The sequence below is a fragment of the Coffea eugenioides genome, chromosome 5 (assembly GCF_003713205.1).
Source record: "Coffea eugenioides isolate CCC68of chromosome 5, Ceug_1.0, whole genome shotgun sequence".
In the NCBI taxonomy this organism is placed as follows: domain Eukaryota; kingdom Viridiplantae; phylum Streptophyta; class Magnoliopsida; order Gentianales; family Rubiaceae; genus Coffea; species Coffea eugenioides.
In genome coordinates, this window is record NC_040039.1 from 42,042,941 (window position 1) to 42,065,256 (window position 22,316).

At 35.9% G+C, this 22,316-nt stretch overlaps 3 protein-coding genes and 1 pseudogene across 3 annotated transcripts; 2 read left to right on the plus strand and 2 right to left on the minus strand.

The window, feature by feature from the left end:
* Positions 1-2,750: 2,750 nt before the first annotated feature.
* On the minus strand, positions 2,751-4,247 carry LOC113771693 (YJU2 splicing factor homolog). The gene is made up of 3 exons (XM_027316262.1): positions 4,123-4,247; positions 2,968-3,223; positions 2,751-2,876 (listed from the first exon to the last, which is right to left on the minus strand). Exons 1-3 carry the CDS (start codon positions 4,245-4,247, stop codon positions 2,751-2,753), a joined length of 507 nt encoding a protein of 168 aa, XP_027172063.1.
* Positions 4,090-7,174, minus strand: LOC113772377. The gene is made up of 6 exons (XM_027316972.1): positions 6,948-7,174; positions 6,825-6,854; positions 6,667-6,746; positions 6,149-6,180; positions 4,805-5,101; positions 4,090-4,711 (listed from the first exon to the last, which is right to left on the minus strand). Exons 1-6 carry the CDS (start codon positions 7,108-7,110, stop codon positions 4,378-4,380), a joined length of 936 nt encoding a protein of 311 aa, XP_027172773.1. The 5' UTR covers positions 7,111-7,174; the 3' UTR covers positions 4,090-4,377.
* Positions 7,175-18,374: 11,200 nt separating this feature from the next.
* Positions 18,375-18,944, plus strand: LOC113770855 (annotated as a pseudogene).
* Positions 18,945-19,957: 1,013 nt separating this feature from the next.
* Positions 19,958-22,294, plus strand: LOC113770803 (F-box/LRR-repeat protein At3g26922-like). Its single transcript, XM_027315388.1, has 3 exons — positions 19,958-20,945; positions 21,515-21,688; positions 21,787-22,294. The coding sequence occupies exons 1-3, from the start codon at positions 19,977-19,979 to the stop codon at positions 22,063-22,065; spliced, it is 1,422 nt and encodes a 473-aa protein (XP_027171189.1). The 5' UTR covers positions 19,958-19,976; the 3' UTR covers positions 22,066-22,294.
* The last annotated feature ends 22 nt before the right edge of the window (positions 22,295-22,316 follow it).

The window sequence follows — 22,316 nt, forward strand, 5'->3', positions numbered from 1 at the left end:
TATTATATACAAAGAAATTAAAAGTTTATTGTGCATATTACAATTACAAAAAATTTGAAAATGGAATATTATCGTATTTAAACTAAGTCGTTGCATATGTTACTTGGGTTGTGATAATAACTAGAGGAAATTTTCTATGTTGTGTCAAATCAATGCATGCAACAAAACCTAAGCAAAATATATACTAAAACATTTTAATTTGGATACAACAAATTTTTATCAATTTCAATATTTGTAAAACTTTTACGTTATATATTTTTAGAAATTATCGATAACTTTTTTTGGGAGTTTTCTTAATCAGTATGACATAATATAGTGAATTTAATAATCAATTTAACCTTTTGTTTTGTCATTAATTGTTGAAAACCTTTTGTCCTCTTATTAATTGTGATTTTCTTCTAACCAATATGCATGTAAAATATAGCAGTTAATTTTAATTATCACACATAACAATATAATAGTTGGAGATAATTTTAACACATACAATAATTGGAGATGAGGAAAATGATTGGTGAATATAGTTGTAAATGGACAGTTTTTAATTTTAATTACTAACATTTTTGAGATGTAATTTATTGAAACTTTTTATTTTTCTTATTAGTGTCATGATTGAAATGCAACAGTTCCAATTAAAAGACGTGAGGGTAATTTAGGTATAACAAAACTAAGATCAAAATATGTTTACATTCTTATAGTACTCCCTATTGCCAAAACTATAATGATAATGACTAGTAAAAATTAGTGCGTGCAACGTGCGTGCATCTCTCATTTTTTTTGTTTACATACAAATGCAATGGCTCAAAAATAGTGCATGTGGTAAAATATATTTCCAATCCTCTATAAAAAAAAATTTATTTTTGGCTAGATCTTTTATACAATCAAAGAAATTAATAAAAATCAGAGTGTGCAATTTGTGTGGTTAAATATTCAGCATTCGAAAAGAATAATGAAATATATTGAGGTGCTATATCAAAATCTCTTTATCTTTGGTCCACGTTTGATACAAATGCAACATCAAACCGTAAAGCACTCAATAACACCACTCTATAGTTGGAGTCTACATACACTGAAATTCTCTGCAATGGAAAAGGTTTTAGTTGATAACCTTATGGTAGAACGGAATGAATAGATGGTATCTCCAGCCGGGGAAGAATGTTTGAATAGCCCATTTCCTGACTCCCTTCAGTAGCCTCAATCGACAGGCCAGTTCTTGATCTTCCCCCAAACATCCGTTTTGCAGGACCTGAATCCAACTTTGTTGACATTTTCAAGAAATCAAATCTTAAAGTGAACTTTGGTGGATGGGAAACCTGCAAAAAGATTGGAAAAGATGGGCTGATCACAAGAATTCTTTGCACCATTCAGTAGGGAGAAAAGCTGGAATATTTGATGCTGTAATGAATTCCACCAACCCGGGATCCCCAAATGAAGACCAGATTTTTAGGTTTGGGGAGAAATGGTGTCCTGAGGCAAATACATTTAACATCTCCTTGGGAAGAAGCTACAGTTGGATTGGAATTTGGAAGATATGATAATCTTGGGTTGTTATTCTGCTCCTGGTTTTAGGCCTGCTGACACCGATGAATGTGCAGAGGTAGAAAAGAAACCATTTTTAGCGAGATTCGAGTTGGACCAGAAGTAATCTAAGAAGGCCTCACACAGTCTTTGGTTGACTAAATTCATGGATGGTGGAAGTGAGAAATGTACAAAAACTGCACGGAGCATTTCTTGCACTATGGCTGTCTAGTTTTGTGTTTTGCAACACATCTACTGATGCAACTGTACAGAAAAATGTTAAACCTATTGCAGTCTATCTAGCTGGAGGCACTAAAATTGCTCTTGCACCAGTTGTTCTTGCTAATGTTTATGCTAGTTTGAGTGAGTTGAAAGGGGCTCCTCGTGATTCTAGAATCAAGCAGAATGCTGATGAGCAAGATAAAACATTGGAACTTTTAATTTCAGCCCTATTTCGTTTAGTTCAGATTCAGGATGGAAGAGGTTTCCAACATTGAATCCAAAGAACATGCTGGTACTTAGACTGGTGCTAAAATGCTATACATTCCAAAATTCTGATCCAGAAAGCTTCCATATTAACGTGTTTAACTCACAAATTCACAAGGAAAAAATATTTTTGAAATCCAAAAGTATTTCTCCCATTCTTTAGAAATTAGGTTACTTCGTATTTCGAATTGAACTTTGAGTCTTAAGTACATCTACCGTATAAACAGTTAAAAAAGTAAGAAAACGAATAGTTTCTTACTTAATGAACTGAGTCCTGCAATGAATTCTTCAAGTAAATACATGCAATGGATTCTGCAGGTAAATATAGAACAGCAGAAGCAGAATTGAGTAAAAATCCCCAAGAACAGGGTATAGATCAATATATATATATTTTTTTGTATCAAAGTTGCTAAAATAATTGTAAATGATAATAGCAAAATGAGAGAAAGAAAAAAAAAATCAGTTGCTCTTTAAATTGACATGTCATGCAATTCTTTCTTACAAAAGAATAGAAAAACTTCCAACTTTAACAATCTTCATAGCTTTCATACTGGAAAATTGAGTGCAAACTATTGTTAGTAACAGCCAAATTTTGTTCAACCTCCTGATTGGTTTCTCCCCTTTTTCCCGCTTTGTTTGCATTAGAATCCAAAAGCGGCTTCTTCAGAATAGAAATTCTCACAGTACAGGGCTTGGTGATGGATGATTTACTTTTGCCAATGTAGCATTGGTTTCATCATGCCTTCTCCTCACCTTCTCACAAAACCATAGGCTTCTTGATCTCTTAATCCTCCTCCCCTGAACACAGACCTAATAAGTGCTTCATCTTCATCATCATCCTCATACAACTTCTTTCTCTTCTCCTCCTCATCAGCCTGATGCCGGACACGAAAAATCAGAGCATCCAAACCTACTGCTGCTTGTCTCGATTTTACCGGCTTTAAGTTCTTCCAAATCAGCAAGAACGTGCAATTCTCGTTTGCCTTTTTTCTCCAACTCCTTAAGCGCACCACCCATCTCTTCAGTCTCCTCCTCCGTCTGCCATGGCTCGAAATACTGCTTTGCACCAAAGTCAACAACGTAATCGCTGTTCTTGGGATCAGTCTTGAATGTATTCTCAGACGAACAAATGTTGCACTTGATGTAAAACCGGAATTTTTGAATCTTCTTTTCAAGAATTCGATTTCGTATCTTTGTAGATGAAACTACCGCAGCGGTTCCACTGGATAGTCATCGGCAGCATCGTCTTGACCTTCATTTGTGGGTCTTCACTGGATCAAAATCCGGCGGAAAAGAATAAGAAAAGGCCAAAGGGGAATAAGGAGACTGTGGGGGTAGTTGTTGAAAAGTACGCGGGAGAATTTGAATGGATGAAAAATTGATGATTCAGTCCCTCAACTTTTATTTGGTCAATTTAGTTCTTTAGCTTTAATTTTTTATTCAATTTAGTCCTCTACTGTTTCTTTTTTTCTTTTTTTCCCGGTTGGCTGTGAAGAGAAATTGTACAGTATCCTCTATCACAATTAAAGGATTTGAAAACCTTTTTGCAATCCATTATCTCATTTGCTTTTTTTATTTTGCAAAAATAAATCCACCCTAAATCAATGTATATTGGCGATCAAGAAAACCATAAACAACTCAAAGAAACCCCTATATATTTGGCGATCACCCAATTTGACCAATTAAACATTTTGACTCCGAAGCAACCAATTCAACTAGCGGAGAATGCACGCCCTATATGTGTGCATATTTAAAAAAAAAAAAGATTGATAAACAGAAACAAAAGAAATATGGAAGTTATTGGTAACCATTATTTTAAAGTATGAGTATGAATTTTTTTTTGGAAAAAAAAATTAAAGTATTGGCAATCATGGGCTCTCGTAATTCTTTAGGATTCATCAAACATGTGAAACAGACAAATCACAAAGTGACGACTTTTTTTAACATCATGCTGCTGCTCTTGCATTTTTTTTTGATAATTCATCATATGCTACTGCTAAGGCAAAGAAAAAACCACAAAGTGGTAACTAACTTCTACATCATGCTACTGCTACTTTATGTATAAAAAGTCGGTTTACTAGTCCACAATTCTCTTGTCATGGTAGATAGTAAGCAAATTACTAGCCAGCCATTGCTGCATAATCTGTACAAGTGTGCTTGAGCTTTTCTTGTTCAATGCCTCTTAATGAGTGTGCTTCCTCATTGTAATCAATGGGAGACCACACAAGAAAATGCCAATAACCCATTATTAGAGCTATATCAATCATTCGCAACCAGTCCTAAGAATTTACATACCATCACAGAAACTGTTTCAACCAGGAGTCTTTTGACAACTCTCCTCATCCTCTCTATACCTCTAATGAAAAGTTGTCATCATCAAGTTGAAGGTGCATAGTGTTGTGAATATTTAGCTTTCCGCTCAGGATCTTTGGCATTAGCCTCCAACTTAGCATACTTCTCCCGCATTTTCTGGATAGCCTTTTTCATGTCCCACTCGGGACCAGGATACACAAACTTCGTTTTTGTTTCCACAGCCTCACCTTTCATGTTGGACTCGCAAATCGTCTTCCAGTTCTCATCATGGATGATTTGGTCCATCTCTAGTCCATTCTTTCTTTGAGACGAATAAACAGCGGCCAATTGATTGACTTCCTGAGGCACCCAGTGGGCTTTGAGTTCTTCAAGTTGATCTGATAGGTCCGCTATTCTCCTGCAGAGTTAAGTTACAAAATAAACAGAAAAAGTATGAATCTCCAAATGCAAAAACAGGCAGCCAAAATCCATACTGGTACAAAAACAGTACCAGTAAGTTTCTCTGAATTTGACTGGGATTGCTGGCCTGAGTTCCTCGTACATACTAACAGCATTCCTATTGTCACATTCAACAATTAATTTTGTCTTTCCTGGTACACGCTTTAAGAAGTAGGCCACTCCTGCTTGCATAGCTTGGAATGCAACCAGACAAACATTTTCTTCTTTATAAGGAAACTCCACAATGTGACCAAGAGGATCCACTAGCATTCCATTCTCGTCCCTGATGATACATGCTACTATAAACCGATCTCCCATTCTTGTGATAATTACATTAACCTTATAGAACCTGTATCGCAACAGCATATCAAAGGTCAAAGCAGATTCTTATTATAGAATCCATAGAAAGCACCAGTAACAAAACCAACTTGAATTCTGGAATTGAGCAAACTTTTAACTGCCATTTACATTTGGATCTCATTTGATTGGATTTTCATTAGACACATCTCACTTTTAGGCTTAATGCAGTTCGGCGATATTCCATCATGTCATGGATTCTTTAAATCAAGACATGCTAAGCATGGCTCAATGAAATCTAGGTCAAAGAATTAAAAGCCACCATAACATCTAAATAATATCAGATTTCAAGTGTTTAAGGTGCAGAAACACAAACTGAAATCGAAGCTGCTAAACTACACTGAAAAGTGCTTTTGCCTCGAAAGTTCCTCTACTTAAGGTCTTCTTCATCTCCAAAAATATTTAGAAATAACTATGTGATTCTAAGTTCAACAGTACCTGATAATAGTATACGGACAGCCCCAAAAGGAAAAAAGGGAAACTAATAAATATCAAAAAACTTCTTTTGGAGTAAAAAATACTACTAGTATAACATTAGGTTTCCAGTGATTCATATGCGATAACAGATATCCAGCTTACAGCAGCACTGCTTAATTGATAAAGTACCTCAGCATATATGGTAGAGGTGTTCCAATCTTCCAAGAAGAAGAGGTCAGAGACCTAAAGAATAGTATGCCTTTCGACAAGCAATTTTAAAGATCTTTGAGTATGTTGTAAGCATGCAAGATTGTCAGATCATTCCCTAAGCAACCATATCACAATACCTTGGCAAACGTGATGCAAAACCAGCATTCTTGTAAAATTTCAAGCTACTACTCTTTTTTTTATCAAGTGAAATAGTCATTTAAAGGGCATAGGGTGATGATAAATATATTCACCACATGTACTGTAATGCCAGCTGTTGGCCAGACATGGTTATCAAATAACTCATGGTCTCTGGGTTCTGAAATTCAGCATTCCAAGATAGGGATGGATACCCACATTAGACATATGTATAGAAATTAGTACATCACCAAGAAGTAAATAAGAATAGACTTACCCTGCTGGAGGCTTATCCCACAACCATTTCTCCTATAAATAATGACAAAGAAAAGCTATAAGGGAACATTTTACAGAGGCTGTGTAACAATAGCTATGTCCTTAACATTACAAGGACAAGGAATTACAGCTAATCATGTGAGACACCAGTTTGCTCGCAAAGGCATTGTATTCACAAGCAAAAGCAAGGGAAATTTAAAAGGGTGCAAGATAAGTCTATCATCTCTACAACAGCAAAAAGCCAAAATAACTCGAACCATGAGGCATACAGTGCACCGATTCTATGCTGAACTGTCCTCATTGTATGACTACGATGAACTCGTGTAATCAAGACGCCTTAGCATGGAATTGTCCCATAAATTATTGGAATGCTTGCTTAGCAAAATTTCAAGCTTAGCTGCAGAATTGTTCTACTTTACGACAGCACCTTCTACTTTACAACAACACCCAAGGCCAGAAAAAAAAATTAACCAATAAAAAATACAAAATTTCTCCAGGACAGCCAATAGTACGATTTACCTTCACCACTTGAATGACTTTAGATTCAGGGGTTTCAGCTGTTTCAGATCCTAGGCTCTTATTATGCTGTACATTTGTACCTAACAATTGATAAACGACTATCAGTTTCTAAAATTCAGAGAAAATCTAATGCAGTAAAAATTTTCAGAATTCCTTACCCAGCCTGCTCATTCCTGTTGGCATGTTTCCTAGAAGAAGGGAAATTAATCAACATCTATATCTGAAGCCCACAACAGAAATAAATCATTCTTTCAATTAAAGAAATAAAAATTGTTTCTTACCTTCAATTCTTGTCTCATTTGAACCGGGATTAGAGGGGAAGACCTGAGTAGACATCTCCCTTGGGTACGAGTAACTAGAGAAGGAAAGAGGAGATTTTGGTTTTGATCTTGCCGATAGAAAATGGGAAAGTGAGGGAATAGCGTGCTTAATTCTGCCAAACATTTTGGAATTATGAAAAGAACAGAGGAATAGTTTATCTTGCTGAGCAAATGAACAAGGAGAGTAGATTTTGTTTTTTTGGTTGGCGAGTTAAGGGTTTAAGGCTATTTTAGGGGGAACAGGGTTTAAGGCCAATTTGTAGGCTATTCTAGACGAACTGGGTTCAAGGCCAATTTTTATCTCATCTTATTTATTTTTGAAAAAGATCTCATCTTATTTAGAGTTTTGTTTTCTGAACATCTACTCCACTTCTACTCTAATCTATTCTAAAAGAAGAGGTCCAACTGAGCCAATTGAAGAATGAACGGTGATTAAACTACCACCATATCAAACAAATGCACTATGTACTCGTATGTATTTAATGTTGAATTAGTGGATTCCACAATCTTACTTACAATATTTTTATTGATCAAATACTCAAAACTAAGCTGGCCAATAATTCGAATTGTGATAAAATTTGTCGAGTGGACTTAGATGCATGTGCAAAACTTCCAATTTAAATTTTAATGCATGTGATATACGTGTATTTCAGGCAAATTTAGTTCGTGTGCACAGTTATCCAAATAAACAGGGCACAAGGACCAAAGTATGGGATACTTAGGATGCGTCTGATATCTGAAATGAAATTTGAATCCATTAAATTATTGAATTATTAAGTATTAAATCTAATGCATTAAACAAAACTCTCGCTAAAATAGTTTAAAAGAAAAGAAAACTCTCATTAGTAAATATTAGGAGAGACAAACTCTCGGTGAGATATCTTATGAGAAACTTTGTTAAACATAAAATAAAAACAAAGGAAGGGGAAGGAAAACTTAGGCTTGAGGTCAAAGATCTCTTTGGTACGGAGGAAGAATGGTGAAGAGAAAATTGAGAGTAAAGAGAAAGCAGAGATAATGGATGGGAAGAAAGAGAACGGATTATCTTGGTCTCAAGATGTTCTGCATCATTTGTTTTTCCGACGAACTTTGCATGACTATGAAATAGCTTAATTTAAACATCTCGATATTTGCATTCAAAGGTTGGTCATCTTACAAGATGATGTCCAAAAACTGCACAGTCATATTTTAGCATCTTACCTTGAGAAGTTACAGAGTTTTATCAATGCAAAAAATGAAAATAGAAGAAGAAAATTAATTTAAAAAATAGCCAATGGTAAAGGAAGGAAAATTCTTGAGTACGTAGGCAATCGATTTAAAGAAATAGTCAAGTTGTTGGAAACTAAATGGCTACTGAAACTGGTCAATCCAATTTTTTTTTTTTTTTAAAAAAAGATTATTTCATACGTTGCTGATGCTATGAGAATCAAATTGCTGTACTTTGACTTCAATTTAACTGGAAAATAATTTGGGGCTGCGGATTGGTTTTGTCTGAAAAATATGAAACAATCCAAAAGCAATGACATGTTATCCAATTGAAACAAGGTTGAGAGCCGGATCAGGATCAGAAGCTTAAGGTTCGAGGACAGAACGTTGTGTGTTTGGTTTGATTTATATCCGTATTTACACCATTATTTGTGGGTTATTTAAATTTGCTGTTTGATTAACGCACGTTAAGAGGGATTTCAGATATTAATCTTTTAGAAAAATACTAGAGAAGAAGAACTCGCGCAACGCACAAGAGTTTGGTACCTGTGACTAAAGAAAATTGTAAAATAGTTTAATTATGCATCCTATCTCAAACAATTAACAACAAAGATTGACCTTCATAGCAGATAGATTGAAACGAGTTATTGATAAAGTTAGCAATTTGGAATGATGATTTTCTTTTTCTAGGTTAGTGATAAGCTTCTCAACTTGATTTGAATGGTATAAGCTTCTCACTCATTACTACACCATGGTACATCTAATCTATTATCGAAGCTTATTACAATAGAAACTAATATTTACATAAGATAAAATCAATAGTCTAATCTTAAGGTGGTTTTCAGTATCTTTTTTTTTTTTTTTTTTGTCGATACGATAGCTTACTACATTATGGGGAGGGGATGGCCAGAAGAGATCTAGGGGTAATTCGAAGGGGACTGAACCACTATCGGATCATACGGGTGCGTAGTACATCTGTCTGGATTTTTTAACTAAGACCACATTTAATTATAATAAATTGATGGAAGGTAAGGTTTGAACCCTTACCATTCATCCCATCAATTTTTAATGCATTGGTGGTGGCTATCAACCTAAAGGCTCGTGATTTTCAGTATTGATAAGCTTCTCAACTTGATTTGAATGATATAAGCTTCTCACTTATTACTACACCACGGTATTCAGTATCAAGGAAGGTTTCTTGGATTCTCTGCTGCAAATTCAATATTGAGTAGCAATTAAGTAGAGTTCAAGAAGGTGATGAATTACTGAAGGGCGCGTAAGGTGGCATAGTAGAGAAGTATCCCCCTTCATAAATAAGTTGAATAAGAAGAGTTTGGATTTGGACAAGAACTTGAGTTAGTGATCCATCAATCAAAATCAAACTTCAGGAAAGACCTGGCGGGGCAACATTAAATAACATAAGCCTTAATAGGCTTTGGCTGCAAAAGTTTCATCAAACAAATACTACTCAATTAGTACCATTACCATCCTAATCAAACATACAAAACCAAATATAAATTAATCCCCTTAGGTACTAATCAATCAACAAGTATCACGACAATAAAAAAGTAAGGTAATTACAAATATGTCACAATCACTTGCATCCACCAGTAATAGTTAAGATTGTTCTAAAAACTCTTAGTATATCTCTTTTATTACAGAAGTCACAAACCTATTATTAAATCCAAAAAAGAATTTACATGCTAAATCAATTTACTACCTCTAATTTATGAAATGCAAGAAACAAAGCTCTAAGTTAAGAAACTGGATATTGATCAATCAGGAGAGAAAGAACACAAATCTCAAGCTAAACTACCAAGCATAGCTTCGAGCGAATACACCGAAATACTAAGTGAAACAAACTACTAAGAAGTAATGATATAATAGAAGCTGTAAGATAATCCAACGGAAGAAAATGGAAGAGCAACCATTAATTCGAACAATCACATACTAACCTGTCCTTAGACTTAAATGTCTGAAAGGTCATTTAAGTAATTGCAATGAAATCAAAGCTGTAATGACTTGTATTCAGTGCTCCAATTACACTTCAAATATTTTCATATTTCCAAATTATCCATATTCTTGCGGTTGAAATTCAAACACAACCTTTGACCACAACTCATTTTTATATAATATAACTAGGGAGGGAGAGCCCGCGCGACGCGGGGGAATTTGGTGCTTGTGATTCAAGATAATTAATAATTATTGTTTAATATTTTGTAGTATCGGAACTAAAGTATGATGATTTTATCATGTAATTTTAATAGAAAAATCACAAGTTACATAGTGAGTCAATAAAAATAATGTGCAATAAGACATCCTTATCGTTATACTATTTAAGAATCCGTTGTGATCAAAAGCTATGTTTGAATTTCAACTGCAAAGATAAGGGTAGTTTGAAAATGTAAGAATGTTTGAAGTGCAATTAAACAATATCCAAAGGTCTCTTCTAAAACTTATCTAAGATGATAAAACATTTTAAAGTATCAATTGGACCCTTCATCTCTCGAATCTATATATGTTCGTGAAAGATCCCTCAAACAATGTTCTTGATTTCTCCCTCGACTTAAGCTCAACCTGAATTATCAAGTCAAGTTTATCTATCAATCACTTTGCGTCCAATCTAATCTAAAATAATTTTATTTTTTACTAACTATTTATATAATTTGGTGCGTATAATACGACTTAATCACATGTTTCTTACAGAGATAATAATGCCCAAAAATGATAGATAGATAAGAAACTTAAGTGATCTTTTTCAAAATTTTGTAGAAACTATTTGACGGGATTTTTATATCAATGCAAGTTTAGTTCCGATTTTACACCCGTTGGACTGCAAGTATACAGGTCGCAATTGTAGTACAAGATGTGTATCGAGTCGATCCCACGAGGAGCAATTTAACCAATTACTAAGCCCTTGTTCTCTCTATTATTTAGACTACAATTAAATTGAGCAGAGAAAGTCTAATGCTGTAATCTACAAATCTGATATACAAATCTAGTTTAACAAATGCTGAATGCAAATAGAGAAATTTCACTTAAGGAAGATTCTAGGGATGTAGATTCCACTTATGACATAAACAACACAAATGAATGGATTTACTTCTTGATATTATTCTTGTTTAACCAGAGATTCATTTCCAAAATTTCCAAGTCTCATTTTCATGATGAAATGGCCTAAAGCAATATAGATTTCCCTATTTTCATGGTGAAATACTACTACTACTCTGTTTTATTTCATGAAATGCTAAATAATCCACCTAAGTGTATCTCTATTTTCATGAACATACAACTCAAGCTCTACTCATGTGTTTCCATTGTTATTACCAATCCTCATTGAACAATAACAACTAATAACAAGCTATTGGTGATCAATCAACAACAAGTAATCACAGCTACACAAGTAGACAAGTTAATAAAAGATCTAACAAGTGTACATCACCTTCAATTCATATTATTTAGCCATAAGTTTCATCTACTCCCTAGATAAAGAAAATTAGCTACTCATGAATGATTTAACAATCAAACTCACAAGTTTATTAATGCAAAACATCATGAAGTACAAGTATAAGAAAGATAAAAGAAAGCTTAGCCAATTGAAGGTGAAGCTCTCCAATTCCTGCTATGTTCTTGCACAAGATGATTACAAGTGAAAACTCCAAATGCTTCTCTAAGAACTCTTCTAGAGAGAAAACTTGTTACAAGAAGGAAAACTAGCTACCTATCTCCTTGCTTCTCCCCTGTGTTTCTGCATAAAAGGTGGTAGAAATTCCATTCCTCTCACTTCATAATTTCCTCCACTCAGATTTTGTAAAAAGAAGTCAAAGATATGATGTTTCCTTTTGTCCACACTCATTTGGTCTTCTCTTTTATTGCAGAAGCATGTGCCACCGATTTCTGTCCCTCAAAATAGCTGGAAAAGTTGTGAGAAAGGTAAAGAAAAACGGCTGTGCCACTTGCTGAGGAGAGAGACAGATCCGAGCCTCGGATCCGAGGGCTGAAAATGATCCGAGCTCGGATCATAGGATCCGAGGACTTCCCATGATGGATCCGAGGTCGGATCGTCCTGACCTCGGATATACTCCGCCAGAAGTACAGACGAGGGGTCGGATCCCTCTTGTACACACGGATCCGAGCTCGGATCCGTGTTGAGCAATTTTCCAGTTTTTCACTTCTTCCCTTTTTCTACATTTTTGCTCCCACTTTCTTGTGTACTTTGTCCTCTGGATGACCCTGACATTTCTTTCAACTTGTGCATGAATTTCATACATCAATTACCTTCACAATTTCACAAAATTAACGCATTAATCCACTCATTTATCAATTTCTTAACCCTTAAACAATATTTAAGCAATTATCACCAAAAGAGTTCAAATATGGCTTTAATCTTCTCAAAACATACCAAAAATTCATGCCAAATTCGTACAAAATGTACGTTAAATATTCACTTATCACTATTCAGATTTGGTGTTTTTGGCTAAGGGCATTTCTTTATAATCTCATAAATAAGTTCAAATCTGCATAATTGTTAAAGATCTGAATTGAAACTATCTTGATTATAAAAAATTGGTGCAAATAATATTTTCTAAATTTGAAATTGTAGAAAATGGTAAGTAAAATCAGAAGAAATTCCTCATATGAATTCGAATTGCAAACTATAAGTAGAAACTGCTTAATGATATTTTCCATTGTTTACTTGTATAAGTATTCAATATAACATCTCTACTTAATTGACTCGTTTGAACTATGGATAATAGTTGTTTCAATCAAATCAAGAAATATTATTTATCATTGTACAACATACAATTATGAGTAAATGAATTAATACAATGCAATCAAAATGGTGCTGTAGCTAAAGCATTTAAACTCATCAAGTTCCACTACAAATTCTTTTACATAGCATAAAAAAGCAAATTTTTTGTATTTGAAACTATATAAACAATATAATACAAGAACGAGATCATAACATGGAAAGCAAATAGAGTGCAAATGACATCTTAGTACTATGTAGCATGATTATTCTCTTTTTTAGTTTCAATGAAGTACAAAATTCTAAGTTAATAAATTTTACAATCATAAAATTTCCAATTAAAATAAACACAAGTTGAATTCGAAATCATATTACATGAAAAAATAACTACTTGAACCATAACTGCTGGAATGTAGTCAACAGATCCCTAGAGTCAAGAATAATAGGAGAAAGTTCATGAGACATAAGGTTATTTGACTTAAATAAAGATATAATATCTTGGCTGAGGAGGAGAAGATGATAAAATTACTTTTCTAATTATTTTAGAAAGTGACAACATTATCTCAAATTGTACTTTGACCAGAGACAGAATCTCTGGAATCTACTAAGAAAAATAATACAATTAGTCAGTTTTTGGAATTAGAAGTATCAAAAGGCAAACTATATGGAATTCTTGAATAAACCAATCATCATGAAAAAAAACTAAAATCGAAGAAGACAAACCCAAAGAACTCATCTCAATTTAAAGGAAAAACTATGCATTCCACCAAATATTTAATAGCCATAATAAAATCAAAGAGGTGAAATCGAAAAAGAAGAAAGGATATCAGCTAAACATGAGGACATAAATATGATAATAATTGTTCAAATAATAATTAAGTTAATTAATTGTAATTAAAATCCAATTATGTCAACATCCAATTAATTCCTTAACGGATGAGAAAGGTTTCAGGAAATTGGAAGGCTTGAATGTTAGTATAATAAATAATTAAAAGGACTTTTATGTAATTCTATCAAAATACAAGCTTTATTCAGTTGTACTTGATACTCAACTTGGCACCAAATATTGTAACATACCAAACCTGCCCCTAACCTAAAATGTCTGAAAGGTTATCTAAGTAATTATAGTGAAATTAAAGCTATAATGACTTGTACTCAATGTTCCAATTACTCTTTAAACACTCTCACATTCCCAAAATAGTCTCACCCCTGCGGTTGAAATCTAGTCCTAAACCCGTTCTTATATAGTATAAGGATATAAAAAATATAACTAGGGGGAGTGCCTGAGCATCGCGCGGGTGTTTGGTGCCTGTGGGGAAGGAGGTTTTTTTGTTGAATAAACAATAGTACATTGTGAGAAAAATAAAACTTAGTATGAAAGATAAATGATATAATCAATCAATTCATACAGCGTTACAATAAAACTGTGTCAAATTGAAAGTCGTTGATAATGCAGAAAGGCAGAGCAACACAGAAAACTAACCTTATTCCAGAATCCTTACCAAGAGCTCTTACTTGCTGTTGCTCCGAACCTATAAGATTATAACCAACCCAAACCAATTAGGGTTAGGCAACGCGATAAGAGTCGCTAATTGTAGGTACTAAAAACACACCAACAAAATTAAGGGAGGAACTGAAAAATTGGAGGGGGTGCATTCTAACTTCACGCTGAACCACCAGGAGTAGTTGGGACTGAAGAGTATTTTGATCTGATTAGTATGAAGCCAGGTAGAATTATCCCAATCCTAAAATGCAAATAGGGAGAAACTGATAATTAACCGTTTAGGCATTAACATACTAATAGTTGGGCAATTGAATTGGGTGTAATTAATGACGAAATAATAAGCAATTTTAGAATTGAGCTCGAATGGAAGAGAAAACGATGAGGCAAATCATTGTAGACAAAGGAAAAAAGGAAAAACTTAGCTTCTGAAGTTGAAAGGGGATAAACTGACCAACGTTTGTGGTTCATAAATGCAGATTATAAATGATAGAGAAATGAGTTCCTACCATTGATAGAGAAATCGTTGGCTCATTTTCTAAATCCGATTACCATTCAAACGTTTCAGACAAAGCAACATCTCAAACGGTTATCTGTGGCTGAAAAGGGGAATTATTGGTAGCTGAGGGATATTTTGGTATTTACACCAACACACAAGCATATATGGATTATACAAAATGCAAAAACAATTGCACACTAATTACACATTCCATCAATACCCAGATGGCTCAGCAATGACAACTTTAAATGTATTAAAATGAGATTATTTCAGTAAACATACCCAAATAATTGCTTCCTTAACTTGTACCTAAAGCTTTTAAACTAATACACAACATTTCATATTTCCAAAAAGCCCCCACCTATGCGGTTGAAATTCAACCTATCTTTGACCAAAACTCAATCTTATATAGTATAAGGAAATATAATTAATTAGGAAAATGTTAAAATATGAGAATGCAAGATTTGTAAAACTAGTCATTTGTGAAGTAATTGCTAAGTTGTAAACCATAAATATTGACCCCACAATTATGAATTACTGGTCTTTAATGAAAAAATAGTGCTCAAAATTTCTTTCAAGATTTTTTGGGTTCATTGTAGCCTATATACGTATGTAGGCATATATAGCAAGGGGTTGAACATGTAATAATCATTAAAAATAATTATTTGTTAATTTTTTTATGTCCCTTTCTCTTCTAATTAATATTGGGTTCGAATTGTTAATTCGAATGTATTACTTAGTCTTGGGACAAATATTGCAGCTTGATGTACGCTAGCCAGAATCTTAGATTCCTGATCCGCTACATGCCTTCTGATTTTTCTTATTCTTCTACTATAAAGATGGAAATCATATTTATCCAACTCTAAAGCAATTAAGCAGCTAAAACCATTGAATATTTGAAAAGTTGTAGGAATGGAAAATGTTGAGAACTTTGGTGAGCTTCTTGAAGCTCAAACTCATGCATGGAATCAAATGGTCAACTACAGGAAGTCTGCGTCTCTAAAATGTGCAGTTGAGTTGGGAATCCCAGAAGTCATATATCAACATGGGAAGCCCATCACACTATCTGAGCTGATTTCTTGACTTCCAATCAACCCTTCTAAATCTCACCATATTTATCCCTTAATGTGATTCTTTGTAAATTCTGGCTTCTTTGCTCAACAAAATCAAGGGTTTGTGCTCACGACTGCAGGGCGTCTTCTTTTGAAAGATGAGCATTTCAGTGTAAGGCCACTTATCTTTCTAACAAGTCATCGTATGTTAGTGAAGCCCTGGAATTTCTTAGCTGAGTGGTTCAAGAATAATGATGCTTCTCCATTTGAAACTGCGCATGGGAAAAGCTTGTGGGGTTATGCTGCTGGAGAACCTGAGTTTGGAAAATCTTTAATGAAGCCATGGCTAGTGATTCTAATTTAACCATGGAGGTGCTGATGCAGATTTGTGTTTGAGGGCTTGGAATCATCAGTGGATATTGGGGGTGGCACAGGCAAAGATGGTAGAGCAATTGTCCAAAATTTTCCTAACTTGAAATGTGTTGTGTGTGATCTCCCCCATGTGGTTGCCAACCAAGAGGGATCTCAGAACTTGGACTTTGTTGCTGGAGATGGTACCTCATGGTAATGCAATCCTACTCGAGGTAACTTAATTTTAAGTTATTTTCAAACATCCTTCCCTTAAATACCATTTGAATCATCAAGGAACAGTGCAGGAATTTTGACATAATAATATGGTCTGGGATCATTTCAAGAAACAGAAATAATCGTTTCAACATCTAGCTAGTTTTGTGAGTTGAGTTAGCGTGTCCTTATGTTTGTCTCGAGATGATAGATTAATACCTGCAAAAAGAAGTGGAGTTGTTTGCTGCTCAATTTAGATCATTGTAAAACAAAGATGGAGCACTATATATAACCTTTACTCTGTGATTTTATCGGCAAAAAGCGGACTCTCCATGACTGGAGTGATGAAGACTCTGTGAGGATTCTCAAAAACTGCAGAAGGGAGAGACGACGGGGGGGAAGGTGATCATCATAGATATCATAACGGAAAAGCCAAATAGAAGATAATGAGGCAATTGAAACTCAAATGAGCTTCGATATGCAGATGTTGGTTTTATACGGTGCCAAAGAAAGAACTGAGAAAGAATGGGCAACACTCTTCTCGGATGCTGATTTCAGTAGCTACAAGATATTTCCAGTGTTGGGTATATGGTGTCTCATTGAAGTTTATCCTTAAACTGAGGATAATTTGTACTATGACTACTAAGGTGCAATTCTAATCAACCACCCAAGAATTGTTACAATAACCATTCCTAAACGGTGTAGTACCATTTGCGTACATACATGCTAATAGATTGTAATAGTCAATTATTCTTTATGTAGGTCTAGGGGTGCAAACGAATCAAGCCTCGATTCGGGCTCGATCAATATCAAGCTCGAGGTCGAGCTAGTCGAGTCAGAGTCGAGCGTGAGCTTGAGCTCAAAACATTAAACTCGGCTCGCGAGTTCGAGTATATATATATATATATATATATATTTTTTATTTTTAATAGTAAAATTACATAAATATCCTTAATATTTTATTATTTATTAAGAAAAAATATTATTTTATTTATTTTTTTAAAAATAAAATAATTATTTTTTATTTTTTTCGAGCTCGACCTTGAAAATTACCAACTCGTCGAGCTCGAGCTCGAGTTCGAGTTTGATGAAATTAAGTCAAGATTTGACTCGATAAGGCCAAAACTCGACTCGGTTCGATTCGTTTGCAGCCCTATGTAGGTCTCATACATATTACTTTTGTCTCCGTTATGAATTATACAAGTAATTCATGATGAATTATAACTTGTTCAAATAGTAATACACCGTTCAGAAATAATTGTACTCCTTTATTGTCATCAAAATTTGTGTGATTTGTAGAGCTGTTAATCGAACCGGGTAGCTCGCGAGCCGAGCTCGACCCGGCTCGATAAGAGCTCGACTCGGCTCGTTTACAGAGAGAAACGAGCCGAGCTTGAGCTCTACTCAATACTCGTTTATTAAACGAGCCGAGCACAGCTCGGCTCGTTGAAGCTCGTGAGGCTCGAAGGGTAGGGGTATTGTCGTCATTTCATCGTATATGTGGTACTAAACCTAAGTCATCTCCCGTCTGTACTCTGTAGCCCTAATTTTTCTTTCCTCTTTTACTCTAACCTTTTCCCGCATAGCAGCCATGAGCCGTCACCCTCCATTCTCAGTCACACACCGCACGCCGCACACACCCTCCATTCTCACCGCCAGGCGCCATCCCTAACCTCCCCTGATTCCTCTTTCTGTCAACTCTTTTCCAGTTCCACACCCGCAGCCGCACCCTCCATTCTCACCACCGTCACCGACTCACCATACGGAGCAGCCGCACCCTCCTTCTCGTGACTCCATGAGCAGCACCATACGGAGCCACCTCGGTAGAGCCAGGGGCTATGCACGGAGCACTGGGATGCATCACCCCAGAAGTCCTTGAGAAATATCTTAAAGTGGACTTTAAGGAGCCAGTGTGGTTCAAAGCCGGAGCACAGATCTTCTCAGAAGGTGGGCTTGACTACTTGGGAAACCCCAACCTTGTCCATGCTTAGAGCATTCTGGCAGTGCTCGGCTTCCAAGTTGTTCTCATGGGTCTTGTTGAAGGATATAGAATCAATGGTCTTGAAGGCGTCGAAGAGGGCAATGATCTCTACGGTGGCCACTACTTTGATTCTCTTGGTCTAGCCGATGACCCTGTTACCTTTGCTGAGCTTAAGGTGAAGGAAATCAAGAATGGAAGGCTTGCAATGTTCTCCATGTTCGGCTTCTTTGTCCAAGCTATTGTCACTGGCAAAGGCCCTCTTGAAAATCTCTTGGACCATCTTGACAACCCAGTTGCTAACAATGCCTGGTCTATGCCACCAAGTTTGTCCCCGGATCGTAAAGTTTTCTTGCTTTGTCTGGACTAAAATTTGTGAATGGAAACTTTTTTATTAATTTATATTTATTTTGCCCAAGTATATAAAGCAATTGAGCTCATGTACCGTCACGGATCCGCGATAGATAATCTGTTTTGGACATTTTGGTCACTGATGTGTTGTGGAAATGTTGAATTGGAGATGATAAATCAGGGAAAGTTTATCTTCTTTTGTTAGGCTAAATACGAGTGTGGCAGGACCTGATGTGGTGTCTCCCGTAAACGAGCTCGAGCTCGAGCTTCGAGCTCGATGAGCTCGCTCGATCTCAAACTCGAGTTCGAGCCCGAGCTCGAATTTTCTACCAATATATCGAGTCGATCTCGAGCGCCTTGTGAAGCTCGAATTACTAATCGAGCTCGCTCGAGCTAGCTCGATTAGAGGTTCGAGTCGAGCTCGATTGTCCTATGCTCGAGCTCGACTCGGCTCGTTTAACAGCTCTAGTGATTTGTGGACCTTGTTATCCATTTTTTTCCCCTTGAATAAATTTTGGACCTAGTTATCACCACGCTAGTGCTTGATTTAGAATTGAGATGAGGTAACGCATCAAGTAATTTAGTTAGGCCCGGTTTGAATTGCTATTTTTTGCCAAAAAAAATTACATTTGTCATAAATTTTTTTTACACATTTCTTAATTACCTTTTACCTCACATATATCGTATCCTTAAAAAAGTTCTATAATATTTTTTTCCCTCAAAAACTCTTTGAAAATTTTCAATCCAAACAACCTCTTAGTGTTTTAGCAATGCAAAATGTGAATATGCAAATATAAGATTATACCAGCAGTAGTAAACTAGCGTAGGAAAGATTAATTGATCTCATTAACCCTTTTGAATAGTTGGGAAAATTATTGCACCAAAACACATGTAAGATTAAAAAGTAAAAAATGTTGCATTGAACAAAGACAGCCCCTATATGCTTATTTATTGACAATATAGTTGTATTTTCTACAAAAAAAAAATAAAAAATAAAATGGAAGCCCAATATTTTGCCCAACAATTACACTGCCTTTTCCCTCCATTATTTACCCTCCTAATTCCTAAATCCCAGTAACCCCGCCACCAATGGCGGAGCAGCCAGTAGCCAAACGGCCGGCCACGCAGCCAACAACCATAGACGACCTTCCAGAAAACCTCCTCATCCGCATCCTCTCCTTGCTCCCCCTGATTTCCGCCATACAAACTAGCTTCATTTCTAGAAAATGGCGTAACCTCTGGCATTCCCTTCCTTCCCTGAAATTCAAGATCACCAAATTCCCTCGTAACCCCGCCAGCCCACTTTCTTTAATTGTCCAACAGTTCTCCGACTTCGTTTCCCAAACCCTCATCAACCGCCCCAACACCCTTCCCCTCCGCAAATTCTCCTTGCTCTTCCTCTACTCCTCCAATCACCGCTATCGCTCCCTCGTCACCACCTGGCTCCGCTATGCCCTTGATTGCAGCGTCAAGGAACTTAATTTCAGATTTGCCGTCTATCCTAAACGTCGTGAGAATAATGATGGCTCTGAAAATAGCCCATATTATGATTTTCATCTTTCTGATCTCATGAATAATACGTCCGTTATTCGTTTGATGTTATGCCGCTGTGAGATTATCATGCCTTCGCGTAATTTGGTTCGTTTTGAATCGCTGCGGTCTTTAGAACTTGTTGAGGTGGATTTATCCGATGAGTTGCTTTCGGACTTGATCTTGAGGTGTGAGAATCTTAAGAAGCTTGTTCTTAGGCAGTTTCATGGGTTGAGGAAGTTTAGGATTGTTTCTGAGAAGCTCCAGGATTTAGAATTGAGCCGGTACTATGTTGAAAATGCAGAAGATTTTGATTCATCAGTTGAGATATGTACACCAAACCTGTCGAGGATAGAGATACGTTATTTCTATGTGGCAAATTATAAAGGGGACTTATCCTCTGTTGTTGAGGCTGAATTGAGACTTCTTGAAAGAGAGACAGAGGGCTATATTTTTCAGTGCTGGAGCAAACCCATGAGCTTGTTAACTGGTGTCCAGCGTCTCACTGTTCAAAACAATTTGCTCTTGGTAATTCTTTTCCTGATACTAGTCGAATATGATATGAGCCTTTCTATCGTATTACCTACCCATATTTGCTGCAGATCTTGGGAAGCATAATATGGACTTGATTTTGGATCTATGATTAGAGCCGGAAATCCATATACCGCTGGATATGAAAATTAAGTAAATAGTACAAGTATAGAGACCCAGGCTTGAATATTTGCCACAATGTCAGAAAATTTTGGATTTGTTGGAAGTTTACTACATTCAGGGCAGGCACACTAAACGTGGTCCTTGGACTTGGTTTATGTAAACGGTAGGACCAGATGAGTGGTATATTAGTGGACTTTGTTTCCAACTTCTGCATTGCTGTACCCTAGGATTGGTGTGTTAATGGACTTTTTCTCAAATTCTGCGTCGGTGTTGGAACACTTAAGTGTCATGGTTTTGGTGTGCCTAAGATTTGCATTTATAATCTCCATTTCCTTTATCTTTATATCTTTATAGATATATGCATGTATGCCTATAGTCTTAGAAAGTATTATTGTAATATCCATTGTTTGCCTCGTACTCATGTTAGTTTTTCATATGTGAAGTTTATACATTCAGAGATGAAGCCTGATGAGTCATTTCAATTCAAAAATCTCAAGCATTTGGAGTTGAAAACGGGGTATACTCATAGTGAGATGGTTGGTCTTGCTGCGTTGCTTATGCAAGCCCCCGTACTTGAGACCCTTGTCCTTGATTATGTCTACCAGACAGAGAAAGAGGTAAGTAAGCTGACTTGTTTCAGGCTCTCGGTCTCAAGATGCAAGTTTATTTCGTCGTTTTCTATTGCACACCTTAAGTTGAATTTAATTCCTTTCAGGCAAGCTTCTGTGATGACTTTAAGGCTAGGCCTTTCACATTTGATATACCTACTCTCCAGGAGGTGAAAATGACGAACTTTAGAAACACTGATCTCGAATATCATGTGTTGGCCCTCTTAGGACGTGAAAAGGTTGTCTTAAATAAGGTTGTTTTGGTCCCTGCAAAACCGGAAAGATCATCCTTGAGTGGACCAATGGTTTTTGATTTGACTGCATATGAAGATTGGACTTCAGCGATCGCTGCATTGTTGAGACATCGTTTGGTTCCCCAGAAGTAACATAAGCTTTTGAATAGAAAATCTCTGGCAGCGCATTCACATTTTGGCTTCCAAGTGTAATCTGTGATCTCCATAGATATCAACTTGTGATCTCCGATCAGGCCAGAGAGCTTCTAGTGTCTGGAGTTTTCATTGCTAAAAATTGTTTCAAACATAACAACGATTGTATAAGAATGTGTATGAATGTTTTGATTATGAGATGGAGGTCAACTTCCCAGTCTTAGCATTATTTGGTTTGTTGTTTTATTTGA